The 14,237-nt window shown below is 38.2% G+C and overlaps 2 protein-coding genes across 10 annotated transcripts in view; both read left to right on the top strand.

Annotated features, from left to right (window-relative positions):
• The window catches only part of TMF1 (TATA element modulatory factor 1), a 32,506-nt gene extending 25,839 nt beyond the window's left edge, over positions 1-6,667 (top strand). For 2 of the 4 annotated variants that reach the window (XM_004035869.5, XM_019023565.4), the window contains exons 14-17: positions 421-522; positions 806-958; positions 2,330-2,455; positions 3,179-6,667. In XM_004035869.5, the coding sequence (XP_004035917.3) occupies positions 421-522; positions 806-958; positions 2,330-2,455; positions 3,179-3,322 (525 nt within the window). In that variant the 3' untranslated portion in view covers positions 3,323-6,667. The remainder of the gene's footprint in view (positions 1-420; positions 523-805; positions 959-2,329; positions 2,456-3,178) is intronic. The other 2 variants (XM_055383371.2, XM_055383370.2) reach the window with 1 other exon arrangement.
• An 83-nt stretch (positions 6,668-6,750) lies between these two features.
• The window catches only part of EOGT (EGF domain specific O-linked N-acetylglucosamine transferase), a 45,335-nt gene continuing 37,848 nt past the window's right edge, over positions 6,751-14,237 (top strand). Inside the window, exons 1-2 of one of the 6 annotated variants that reach the window (XM_055383369.2) lie at positions 6,751-12,899; positions 13,673-13,869. The gene's annotated coding sequence lies outside the window, so the exon portion shown is untranslated. Of the gene's footprint in view, positions 12,900-13,177; positions 13,483-13,672; positions 14,105-14,237 lie in introns of those variants that run through there. The other 5 variants (XM_031009436.3, XM_055383366.2, XM_055383368.2 and 2 more) reach the window with 5 other exon arrangements.

Here is a 14,237-nt window from a genome sequence, read left to right as displayed (position 1 = left end):
TTCAAGCGATTCTCCTGCCTCAGCCTCCCGAGTAGCTGGGATTACAGGCATGCGCCACCACGCCCAGCTAATTTTGTATTTTTAGTAGAGACGGGGTTTTTCCATGTTGGTCAAGTTGGTCTTGATCTCCCAACCTCAGGTGATCCACCCTCCTTGGCCTCCCAAAGTGCTGGGATTACAGGCATGAGCCACCATGCCTGGCCAAATATTGTATTTTTGACTTAAGAAGCCATTTTATGGGGAAATGAGAATGAATCTTAAAAAAGTTTTTTTTCTTCTTTTGATTGTATTGAATTCCTTTGTAGTGTGGCTTTTTTAAAAGACTGAATCTTTGTTCTCATTAACCCTAGGAAATGTTCTTGCTTTCTCTGCTTATCTCTTTGCTCTTTAATATGAACAGAATTTTTTTTACTCCCTAAGGAACGCAAGCCATTTTCTGTTTCTAGCACTCCCACCATGTCACGCTCAAGTTCAATAAGTGGTGTTGATATGGCAGGACTACAGACCTCTTTTCTGTCTCAGGTGATGTTTTATTTTTTATATGCGCTTAGTTCTTAGAATAATAATAAAGGAAATATGCAAATGGCAATATTGTCTGTCATCATGACCTTGCCATTCTATGGGTAATTCATCTGAATACTTGTGGAGGAGTGCTGATTTTAGTGAGAGGAAACACGTGAATGATTTTCTGCCTTTGAGAAGACATTTAAAGCAAAAATTGACAGAACCATTTTTGTTCGAACCTGGTAATGGAAGACAAGCTATGATAACTGAGTAACTGTGTAAACTTTCTTAATTAACATAGGATGAGTCTCATGATCACTCATTTGGACCAATGCCTATATCAGCAAATGGAAGCAATCTTTATGATGCTGTAAGGATGGGAGCAGGATCAAGCATAATTGAAAACCTACAGTCTCAGCTAAAGCTAAGGGAAGGGGAAATTACTCATTTACAGGTACTGGAAAAATTAAGTTTGCTATAGAAGTAAATGAAGTTTTGAGGCCTAATAAATAGCACCCTTCATTTCCATCTGAATTCTGAGCAAATTGAGAAACAAGATGACATAGTGGCATGTGAAGCCCAAAATGTATCACATATATCAATGATAAAGGCTAAAAAGAGAAATTAGCTAAGGATAACAGCCAACTGAACCTGTTAATTGCCAGAATTAGGCAGATTCGGCTGATCTGTCACAGGAAATGCTGGGCTGGAGCAGGCCTCCCATGTTTTACAACCTGCCTACATAAGACATAAGCATCTAGGAGCAGAGAATCCCTCCTCCTTTCAAGCAGCTCTTTCCCAACAGAATAAAGGGAAGTCGCTGAGCTGTGAATGCCTCTTCTATTCAGATTTACCTCTTAGATAAGTTGTTCCAACTACCCTGGGAAGGAGGGGTAAAGGGGATGAGATGTTTGAACTGTAACACCCTGTACATGGGAGGAAACAACATGAGTTGTTGAGGGAGCATCGTTCCATCTTACCTTTTTGGCTTTTAAAAAACTTTATGCAGTCAGAAATATTGAAATGTTTTACAGGTTGAGCATCCCAGCTCTGAAATCTGAAATGCCCCCAAATCCAAAACTTTGAGTGCTGATATGCTGCTCAAAGGAAAAGCTCAATTGAGCATTTTGGATTTCCAGATTTGGGATGCTCAACCAGTAAGTACATAATGCAATTATTCCATAATCTGAAAAAAAAAAAAAAGAAATTTGAAACATTCCTGGTCTCAAGCATTTTGAATCAGGATACCTCTTTTCAGTGTTAAACACAATACACTCAGAAGTAGGTAAAAATTCAACTCCCATTATATACTTTTAGTTATATGAAAATATTACTCTATTAAAGAACTTGAATTGCAAAAAGTAGATCAGACTAATCTTAATCCCAGATGTTTGTATAGCTGGTATGCTATACAGGGACCTAATTAATTTCTTTGGTAGTGATGAAAGCCTCTGTCGATACAACCTACACAGGTGGGGCTACGTTAAAGTATATTTTTATTTCTCTGGGTTCTTGTAGTAATTTAGAATAACTGAAATATATGTCATTTCCTTAGATTAGAAAAATATATAGTTGAATGTTTTCAAACAAATAATTGGATTTATCTCTGTTGCACAGTAAACCTTATAAATGGTATACCTCTCAGGAAAGTTGGGACCGTTTTTCTGCCACTGTTTCCTTTACTTAAGAACGAGCTAGCTCAAGGTTATATGTTGACATGTCTATTTCAAAAAAAAAAAACAAACACACATTAAATATTTTTATATTACTGGGAGTATTAAAAAAGATGTTTTGATTTAAACTATTTTGTGGTAATGCTTCTCAGCTAGAAATTGGCAATCTAGAAAAAACTCGATCAATAATGGCTGAAGAACTAGTTAAATTAACAAATCAAAATGATGAACTTGAAGAGAAGGTGAAGGAGATACCCAAACTTAGAACTCAGCTAAGAGTAAGTATTCTTCACCTAAGGAAGAGTCTAAGATATTTTAGTTCATTTACATTAAATCTCCTGTTTTTAATTTATAGTATATGTTAGTGATTTATTTGAAAATTAAAGAGTATTAATATTTGAGCAAAGAAGTTTAAAAATGAATCTTTTATCTTGCTTGTATCTTTACATATTCAAAGTAATTTTCACAATCATGTTTAGTATAGCAAAAGAACTAGATTTCATTTGGCTACACTTCATTTATAACATTGAACTTTGTATGATCTTAGTAATATTTTGTTGATTGATGTTATATGTATCATCACAATTGTCTCATCTGGATGTTAGAAGACACTGTTAAGCCATAAGTGAGAATATGTTTTCTTTTGATCTTTCCTGTGGGCTAAATGCCGGGTAATACTTATACCACCATGGAACAAAGAGACTAAATTTTATATCAAGTGTGCTTACATTAATGGGAGAGAAGTCATATATGGGGAGAATTGTAGATTTAGTGGAGAGATAGGGTAAAATTGATAGCGATCTAGCTTGGTTTTTTTCTTTAATTCCTTTTTTTGCTATTTACTTCAACATAGACTGAAGTGTGAGTTTAATTTTTAAAAGAGATGAGTATATACTTTTATTTAAATTGTAGTGTTTTCATTGTTGACTCCTATGGCAATATAAATATTAAAGATGTTCTGTGTAGTTATTTTAAAAATTGTAAACAAATACATTTTTCAGGATTTGGATCAAAGGTACAACACTATTCTGCAGATGTATGGAGAAAAAGCAGAAGAGGCAGAAGAACTTCGATTAGATCTCGAAGATGTAAAAAATATGTACAAAACTCAGATAGATGAACTTTTAAGACAAAGGCTCAGTTAACTTGTGAAAATTGAATTCCCATCAAACTGAATGTAAGCATTTAATATCTAAACATTTAATGTGGACTTCCAATAAATTCTTTTATAGAATTAGAAAGTGGGATTTACTGTAGAGTGTAAAAATTTTTTTAAAATTGTTTTACACTATGTAGTAATATTTACAGTTAAATTATTTTGTGCAATATTTGAACTTTATTTTTGAAACTATTCTTTAAAGATTTATTTTTTAAAGCATTCTTTTTTTTTCCTTGAATAGCACAGAGATTTATTACTTTATCCTCATATCAGTATGGCTAGAGAAGAAGAATGGTGTTCATATATGTATTGTAGATATACAACTAGTTGTATCTATACTTTGTGTTTATATATATATTAAGAACATTTAAAGAGTAATGTTAACATACTGAAACTTTGAAATCTTTCACATTTAAAATTTCAACATATCTTAATTACTACTCATGAAAATGTACATTAAGTGTTAAAGTAAAAAATTATTAAATCTGTGGCTATTAAATTTTAAACTAATTTTTTTTCCTTAAACGTAAGAGTCACACTGACACTGTCTGAAATTTAAAGAGTGAATGATTTAAACTTAAAAAAAATTTTGATTTGAAAATTTATTTCACCCAGCTTTCACAATTAAGTCTGTACAAAATGTGGTACCTTTTGGTACCTATCCAGAGAAACCTGTACATATTCAATGTTATCTATATGTGATTGGATAATGGAGAAAATTTATTTATAATGATTTTGCAGTGGCATCAATAACATTTAAATGATTTTGAAGAAGTATTATTTTACTACCCTATAAAATGAATCGAAAATAATAAAGTTCTTAACATAATTTATTCTTTAAAAATTACCTGTTCATATTTTGTAAACCCATATTTTTAGCACATTAAAAGTGAATGTTTGATATTACAGAATATTCATAACAAAATGGAAAAATTGTAGGAATTAACGTGAATTTGGCATTTTTAATTCTGTGATTTATCATTTTATTTTTTCGTGAAATTTCAAACACAAGGAAAGCATGGAATAGCTTTTAAAAGTAGCTATGCCTTCTTCCAAATGTTATTTTATTCAAAAAGGTAACCAGGTTGTGTTTTAAACCTGTCAAATATTTTGATGCATTTTATTACTGAAAGTTATTTAACTGCCTTTACTTGCACATAAAAACTCTCATTTACGGCCAGGTGCTGTGGCTCATGCCTGTAATCCCAGCACTTTGGGAGGCCAAGGCGGGCAGATCACCTGATGTCAGGAGTTCAAGACCAGCATGGCCAACAGTTTGGTGAAACCCCATCTCTACTAAAAATACAAAAATTAGCCTGGCGTGGTGGTGTGCGCCTGTAATCCTAGCTACTCGGGAGGCTGAGGCAGGAGCATTGCTTGAACCTGGGAGGTGGAGGTTGCAATGAGCCAAGATTGCGCCACTGCACTCCAGCATGGGTGACAGAGAAAGACTCCGTCTCAAAAAAAAAAAACAAACTCTTATATAATTTTTAGTTAAAATTAATACACTAGTACTTCAGAGTATAGATACAAGTACACCATCTTGAAGAATTTGGAGTTTTTCAGGGCAATTCAAATGACCTCATTTTTTCTTCTTTTTGTATTCCAGACAGTGTTTCTGTCATTGGATCTCTGATTGGTAGTGTTAATAAACATTCTTTCAGTGTGAGCCAGATTCATAAAATTAATTTTCTTCATTTTAGTAGTAAAAAGCAGTCTAATAGCTTTTTGTCAGCTTGATTTTTTTTTTGTGTGTAATATTCAAGGGCAGAATGACAGGACAGATAAGCAATAAGAAATGTATAGAATTAGAAAATATAGTAGTTCCCTCTTACCCATGGGACATACGTTCCAAGACCCCCAGTGAACGTCTGAAACCATGGATAGTATAGACACCTCTATACACTGTTTTTTCCTATACATATATACCTATGATAAAGTTCTATTTATAAATCAGGGACAGCAAGAGATAAACAATAACTGCAAATAGAACAATTATAACAGTGCACTGTAATAAAAGTGATATAAATGTGTTATGTCTGTCTCTTTCTCTCAAAATATCTTATTGTACTGTACTCACCTATAATCAGACTGTGGTTGACCGTGAGTAACCGAAACCACAGAAAGCAAAATCGTGGATAAGGGGAGACTACTCTATATGAAACTTAAGTTACAAAATTCTCTGAAGCATTTGAAACTAGACGTTTTGGAATTATAAAATAGTCCCTTTAAAATATCCACTAGTAGAAAAAAACTTCATTTGCAGAGAAAAGATTGCAATAAAACTCATTCCTAAACTTTTCAATTTTATAAAATTAAACATTCTTTTTTTATCCTTATTAACAATTTCTAGTTACATAGTTTCTAGTTACATATTACCATATATTACTCTTTATCTACAAATAAATAGCTGATACTCACACTGATCATATTTTGATTGTTAAACACTCGGATCTCTCAATACTTCTGTAAGTTAAAGTGAACTTAAACAGTTTCTTGAAAAACTCCAGTAGGTGGCAGAATACCTATTGAGTATTCGTTGCTATACTTTGCTGTTTGTCATTAAAATATGTCTACCCATATTCTTGGAAAATAATATTTATATTTTAATGGATAGGAAAATGATTTGCAATTAGATGTTTCCATTCTTGAAAGAAAAAAGCTGCAAATAACATTTTCAAGAATATAAAAAAATGAGTAAACAAAGGGAAGGTTGTTTGGTCATTTATAGACAATTAAGCACAGACTGTAGATGTCCTTCCAATTCTTGGGAGGCTGAATTGAGTCTACCATTTCTTACATTTCTTTTACCTATTTTTTGAGAATTGCCAGTTGTACAGTGTTTAGCATGTGGAATGTACCAAATATATCTATGTTGTGACTTAAGATATTCTAAATGTGGATAACTTCTGACCTAGGAAACATGAAGTTTGTAGTGAAGTAAGTGAAAAGAATGTTCAGGAAATTTTTTTCTCCATCTCTTCAGTTGGCATTTATTGAGAGTTTTATTTGAATGCTTATTAAAAGTATATGATTTATAGTATTTAGAAAATAGAAGAAAAAAGAAAACTGTAGATGTTTTATCTTGTTTTAATACTGTATGTTTAGTACGTATACATTTATGTTCTAGTGTATCAAAATTTTTCATTTTCATTAAAGTGAATCCAATTTTCCATATTCTAGGTCCATTTTAAACCATGAAAACTTTAATCACATATTTTGTAAAGGGCTGAAAGTATGATTTAAACTACAGATTGATATATTTTAATTCTAAATGAAAGGTAATGTAAATAAGCATGGATCTGATTGAATAAAGATTTTAAAATAGTAATAGTGTATTTCATTTTTAACAAAATTTATAGTGGTCAATAGTAATAAATGAGGAATGAATATTGTTTTATGAAAATATAACTTGTTTACATTTGAGATTAATATTTTAAGAAAATGAAGCCCTAATTTTCTATAAGTTACATTATTAGTATTAAGTGTAGTTTTTTTTTTTTTTTTGACAGAGTCTCACTCTGTTGCCTGGGCTGGAGTGCAGTGGTGTGATCTCAGCTTACTGCAGCCTCTGCCTCCCAGGTTCAAGTGATCCTCCTGCCTTAGCCTCCCAAGTAGCTGGGATTACAGGTGCACACCAGCACATCCGGCTAATTTTTGTATTTTTAGTAGAGATGGGTTTCACCATGTTGGCCAGGCTGGTTTCAAACTCAAGTGACCTGCCCACCTTGGCCTCCCAAAGTGCTGGGATTATAGGCATAAGCCACTGCGCCCGGCCCTAAGTGTAGTTTTTCTAATGAAGATATGTTTTTGGAGAACACAGTGCTAAGAATTTACTTATAACTAGCTGGTAACTACTGTAAGGATAGTTTGTGTCAGTTTTTAATCTTAAGCAATATCAAGACATTCTTCTAAAAGTCTTCTTATGTTTCTGTATTCAAGTAATAACAACAGTTAAAATAAGTTATCCTCTATTTCTGAGTTCATATTGCTTGGATTAAGCTCTGTAACCTTTAAAGTACTTTTAATCTGTTGCCTTTATACATACGCATTTTACCTTTTAGCAAATTTAAGATCTTTTTGTAAGATAGACTGGAAATGAAATGTATTTCTTCTTAGTACTTAAATACCTTTTCTCAAAACAAAACAAAACAACTCAAAATGCTTCAGTAATTCACAAATACGGTAAAGAGAATTTACTCTTAGAACTGTCAGGAATTCCCCACACTGCCCTACTCCCAAGTAGGCTAAATTTAATATTTAGAATCGCAAATAACATGAAACAAGAAGGTAATGGCAGGTTTTTCTGTTTGTTTAATATTAAACATTCTTCTTGCTTTTACAGGTATGGGCACAGCATGGTAGATAGAGGTATTCCTTCCGTTTTTATGAAATGCCATGCTGATTTGTCTCTTTTAAAATTACAATCTTAATTTTTAAAAATATATATTGTTCAAAAATCTGTGGTCAGGTTGGTAATAGGAAATATAGTCTTTTCTTCTTTTTTCTTGTTTTGGGAAACATAGTCTTATTTTGTTCCAAACACTGTGTAAGGAATTCACTTATGTAGGATTATAATCCCATAATCATTGTTCTGAAATCCACAAAGCTCTAAAAACCATATATATTTTAATACATTTGCTGTTAAATCTACTTTGGTGGTGAAGCCTGCACTGCACTGACATAGGGCTATGTATAGTCTTTAACTCATTTGGTGTGAATACTCATACATTTTGCTGCAGAAATACTGTGTGAGATTATGGGGTACTCACCCAGGACTCAATGGGGGAGGTATTAAGTTAAAGGATGGGCATATCTATTCTATTTTTTAAAGTTCAGGCACACACAGGGACCCAAGGATTTTGGAAAAGGAAGTGTGTACCCACACTTTATCATCAAGTCAACCTTTTAAAGTGGATGCCATTATCACCCCCATTTTTAAAAATAAAGATTAAGTAAATTGCTCAAGGTCATATGGCAAGTAAGTGGCAAAGCTGGGATTCTAATTTGTGCAGTTTGGCTCCGGAGTCTATGATTTCAATAATTAATTATAAGGTGCTACTTTTCCCACTGCTTTTCTGTAAAATCATAAGCATATAGATCAGTTACAGCCAAAATTTATTCATTAAAAATGTCAACACCTTTTAATTATGGTCTAACAGTTGGATGAGAGAACCAGTATACTACATTCTGCTGATATTGTTAGCAATTTACTCATTGTAATTTGTTGGATTTGTCTCAAATTTTTTAAGCCATGCATTCTTCCATCTCTGTCTCTCTTTTTCTTAATTCTTGCAATTTCGATGAAGTTTCTTATTTGTAGAAAAAACTAGGTCATTTGTCCTATAGTTTCCCTCCATCTGGATGTTGATTTCTTACCTTTTGTTAGTGTGTTCCGCCTCCTGTGTTTAAATCTAAAGGCAATTATTTTTCAACAAAAATACTTCATTAGGTGGAAGTGTATTCTTCCAGCAGGAGATAGATAATTCCTGATGGTTTCTCAGTTGTGATAAAGAAATAATTGATGATCACTTCTTAAATCTATTAGTTCACAGAGCTTGCGGAGTGATATTGTCATTTCTTTTTCATTTAGTAGTTGGAATGTTTCCATAAAAAAATTTACTTATTTTGTTATTTGCATCATAATTCATATAGGAAAGACAGTATAAATATTCCTGATTCTTTCCCTTTGTTTACCAGTTTTCAGAATAAGAGTTGGTTTCCTTCTGTCATTAAAAATGAACAGTGATAACTTTTTGGCTTGCATGTTTGGTTGATTGGTCGTGTCTGATATAATTATTTAAATGTATCTGTCCTTCATCCAATTACAGTTACCTTTATTTATGTTTTAAATCATCCTATCTTTGGCCAGTAGGAAGGTTTTCAAGGTGGATCCTGGGTCCTTTTGATATGACCCTAATAGCCTTTTGATTGCTTTGCTGCTTCCTGATGTAAGATGTTGCAGGCTTATCTTGTACATTTCCTGCTCCAGACCCAAGATCATCCATTGTTCTATGGAGTCAATGTTTCTTTTAATGGGAAATGGTTTGTAGAGATCACAGTGTGAGCGCAAGGGGGTGCTTCTGCCTACTGGGTAGCTTGTCTCTAGGCCTTTTCAATGGAGCACGTAGGAGAGATGTGTTTTTAAAGATTAACCATACTGTTAATCATACTGAGGCCTCCAACTGAAATTCAGAACTACAGGATGTTTATATAGCCTGATTAAGCTTTCATATTTCTATCTCATGTCAAAAATTTCAGCTTCAAAGGTACCATCATAATTACTTCAACTTGGTGTATCCCATAATACCAATATTGCCACCAACAATTTGGTTACGCAATGCAGTCTACAAAAGAGTTTTTTTGTACTTTAGTCCTGAGAATACATCCCACTAAGTATATACAAATTAAGTTTTAAAGTCACTTGGGATAGCTCCTCTGGGTGATATGCCACAATTGGAAAACATTTAGGTTCATTTAGTTTCATTTTACTTTCAAGGATTGCTTTTTAAAAACAGAATTTTGCTTTATAATGTAACATATTTACATGACTTCAAAGTCATGTCTTCACGCCGGGCGTGGTGGCTCACACCTGTAATCCAAGCAGTTTGGGAGGCTGAGGTGGGCAGATCACTTGAGGTCAGGAGTTCAGGACCAGCCTGGCCAATACAGTGAAACCCCGTCTCTACTAAAAATATAAATATTTGTCAGGCGTGGTGGCGCATGCCTGTAATCGCAGTTACTCAGGAGTCTGAGGGAGAAGAATTGCTTGAACCCAGGAGATGGAGGTTGCGGTGAGCCAAGATCGCACCATTGTACTCCAGCCTGGGCAAAAGAGTGAGACTCTGTCACACACACACACACACACACACACGCACACAAAAACCAAAAAACAAAGTCATGTCTTCTTTGTTCCTCATACCCCTCCTCTTCCCTCCTTGCCCATATAGTCATTTTAAATGTTAATCTACTTGTAAAATAATAATCAGTAAATATATATGTGTATACACGTATACACACATATTCCTCTTAGAAAAATGGTATTTACATATTACATATCCTTTTCCCACTCAATATTCTGTAGTGTACAGAGATATTTCTCAATTCCTTTTTATGCATGCATAGTTTTACATTGTATGGATAAACCATAGTTTATTCAACCAGCCATCTATTGGTAGACACTTGAGTTTTATGTCAGCTCAAAGAAAATTTAAATTCTAACATTGATATTTTGGAGAGAAATTCTATTTGAGAATGGCTGTTGCAGTAAGAGAGACTCAATCTCATGTTCAGGTTTATCATATCTGGTTTCCTGGAAGTCTGAATGACCATTCAATATGTAGGTGTTTAAAATAGCATCACATAGCCAGGTGTGGTGGCTCACACCTGTAATCCCAGCACTTTAGGAGGCCGAGGCTGGAAGATCACTTGAGGCCAGGAGTTGGAAACAAGTGCTGGGAACATAGCAAGAACCTGTTTCTACAAAAAAAAATAAAATAGTACCATGCACATGTCATACTAATTTTAACCTTTTTGTATGTGACAAAAATAGGATGGTAGCAAGTAGGCTGAGGAAGCTTTTTTTTTTTTTTTTTTAATGAGACAGGGTCTCACTGTGGCCCAGGCTAGAGTGCAGTGTCTCAATCATGGCTCACTGCAGCCTCAACCTCACTGGGCTCAAGCGATCATCCTGAGTAGCTGGGACTACTGGCATGAGCAACAGTGCCTGGCTTGAGGAAGCATTTTAAAAAATTACTGTCATTAGTGTGGGATGGTGAAGTATGCAAAGTATAAAATAATAGAGCAGTAATTCTGTTATAGGAAAGGGGTCCCAATCCAGACCCCAAGAGAGGGTTCTTGGATCTCGAGCAAGAAAGAATTCAGGGCAAAGTGAAAGCAAGTTTATTAAGAAAGTAAAGGAAAAAAAAAAGAAAGTAAAGGAAGAAGAGAATGGCTACTCCATAGACAAAACAGCCCTGAGTGCTGCTGGTTGCCCATTTTTATGGTTATTTCTTGATGATATGCTAGACAGGTGGATTATTCATGCCTCCCCTTTTAAGACCATATAGGGTAACTTCCTGACATTGCCATGGCGTTCGTAAACTGTCATGGCGCTGATGGGAGTATAGTAGTAAGGACTACCAGAGGTCTCTTTCATGGCCATCTTGGTTTTGGTGGGATTTAGCCGGCTTATTTACTGCAACCTGTTTTATCAACAAGGTCTTTATGACCTGTATCTTGTGCCGACCTCCTATCATCCTGCGACTTAGAATGCCTTAACGGTCTGGGAATGCAGTCCAGTAGGTTTCAGCCTCATTTTACTCAGCTCCTATTTAAGATGGAGTTGCTCTGGTTCACATGCCTCTTGACAGTTCCCTTAGAGGCAAAATCTTTTCTATAAAAAGAATAAATTAATACTGTAAAGTGCTTTAGAACAATGTTTGGCACATGTTAAACACCACATATGTTTTTGCTGTTATTATTTGAAAAAAATTCCAGATAAGATTCCTAATTTAGCAGGTCACTAATGGAACTTGTAACAATTCTTAAACAACATTACTTTTAAAAACTACGTAAAAAGCATGTAAGCCTTTGGAAACAAACTTGTTTCCTTATGATCATATTATTTAACTTCTGGTGACTTGATTCATTTGAGCATGTTTATTTTGAAGTCATCACCTTCATATAATCAGTTCAACTTTAGTCACTATTTAATGATCAACTCTACTGTGCTGTAGATGGAATACTAGGCCTGGGGGAGCTTAGAGGAAAAGACAGTGGGGGATGGGAGTTCAAATAATTATAAGCAGTAATAAAGTAAATTAACAAAACCATAAAAATTAAACTCCACAGAGTAGCATTTGAACTTGATGAGTTTACGGATAGGTAAAACTATACTGCTTTTAAAATGTGTGTGGACTTCAAAGTATCCTCACCATCACAAAGTGTATTCGGTGAACGATGTTCAGTCCCCAAATCTGGAAGTTAGGGCGGCAACTTCTGCTTGAAATAAGACAAAAGTAAAAATCCACCTCAGTGCAACGCAGAAGACACAAGAGTCAGGTTTTCTACCCACCCCGTCCTAATATCCTCTGAGCGCTTTAACGCTCTCGCTCAAGGAGGCGCGGGCTGCTGCGATGGAGATGGGCGTCCGGCGCCCGCACGTGCCGTCGGTCTTTCCGGCCCTGGTGAGGGAGCTGGCGGACTCGCACGAACGTTCGCGGGAGAACGCCAGGAAGGGCAGATGGTTCCTCGACTCTGAGCCCCTCCCTGCTGCGCTCGCCAGGTTGAGGCCGCTCGCCGGGCTGAAGCCTCTCCGAGCGTCGGGCCCCGCGCCCTGGCCCTCCTGGGTGTAGTCCCGGTCCTGCCTCTGCGGGGCCCGAGCCCGCCCACGGCGCCGGCTGGCCAAGGTGTCCCAGCTGCTCCTTGGCGCCCCCTGGCCCAGCTCCCGCGCCCGAGGTTTCCGGTGAGCGGCAGTAGCCGGTTATGACGACTCCCTCCTCTGGAACAGCCGCCGTCTCCTCCGCCTCCTCCTCGGTAGTTCACGGCTGCCCCGGCTCCAGGTGGGACTCCCCCGCAATCTGCGGAGCCTTCCCCCGCTCTCCTTCCCGCCGCCGCAGCGCTCTGCGCTGCTCTTGCCCCGGGTGGTACCCGCTCCCGGCACGGCTTCCCGGAGGGCTATAGCCTACGCATGCCCTCCGCCCGCGCCTTCCCATTCCCTGCGGGCCGGGAGGCGGGCGTCGGAAGCCGATCCTGGCCCTCCCCGGCCCCGGGCGCCCGGCCCCTTCCCAGCGCCCGGAGCGCAGGCGGGCCCCGGGCCCTAGCCGCGTTGACCAGGTTTCCAGCCGGGGCGGAGCCGCTCCCTGGGGCCCCTCCCAGGCGCGCTGGGGCCCCGGGGCGCCGCGGTGCACGGTGGCGGGCGGCCCCGGGAGATCTCCGCCCCCGAAGCAGTCCCTGGCGGCGCCCGGGGTCCAGAACCCCAGCGCGGCGTCTCAGCCGCGGCGGGGCGCTCGCCACTGACCCCTCAGCCCTTGGCCGGGACTGACGTTCAAGCGGACAGCTGCGCTCTGCCGGGACTGACGTTCAAGCGGCAGCCGAGCACTTCCTGAGCCCTGCCTGGCACCCGCCGAGAGACTTCTGGCACAAGTAGGGGCCAGCCGTTGAGGTGTCATTCGGAGTCTCACGTGTTGAACTTTCCATTTGCCCACTGCCTTCTTTAAACTTTTCCAAGCTCTCTCGCTCTGCGACATTGCCCATTTCGCCCGCTGTGTCAACCCCAGGTTTTGCCTCCTATCCATCATCTTTCAGATGTTTCCCTTTTTTCCTTCCTCATTAGGCCTGTGGAAATCGAATCAAGGGTTTCTGGAGTGGAGTGATTCCAGCTGCTTTGAGCTGAAGGAAAAGTAGCCTGGCCAGTAAAGCGTCCGTGTGCTGGAGGAGTGCAGCCACCCATCCCGGCGGGCCTTGCAGGAGGACCGACACCAGGAAGGCTTTGTGCCAGGCCCAGCAGCCACCCCCAGCCGCCTTATGCAAGTGGGTACATGCCCTCGCCAGACGCCAGCTTTCTGATCTGCGTCTTTAGATTTTTTCCATCGCCTAAGCGTTACTTCTCCACTGATCGGTGAGTTTAGTGATGGCCAGAGCTCACTGGAGGACAATGGACTTGGATAACCAAAGGTCAGGGCTTGGTCATAACAATGACTTTATTACCGGGAAGGACGAGTCAAAAAATAGGAAGGCCTGGGAACCCTCAGGCTCGCCACTCTAGGTGGGTAGCCCTGTGATTCAGCCAGCGGGATTACTGCTGTGAGAATGGGAAAGTTGTTTGCTTCTGGGAATGTTTGATCCACTAAGTATCCTGTTGGCCAGTTCCAGTGGATGCCTGTAGAAAGTGGGCCACC

This window comes from Gorilla gorilla, chromosome 2 (genome assembly GCF_029281585.2).
Source record: "Gorilla gorilla gorilla isolate KB3781 chromosome 2, NHGRI_mGorGor1-v2.1_pri, whole genome shotgun sequence".
Classification (NCBI taxonomy): Eukaryota; Metazoa; Chordata; class Mammalia; order Primates; family Hominidae; genus Gorilla; species Gorilla gorilla.
Note: the sequence above shows the minus strand (reverse complement) of the source record. Positions and strands in the feature narration are given on the sequence as shown.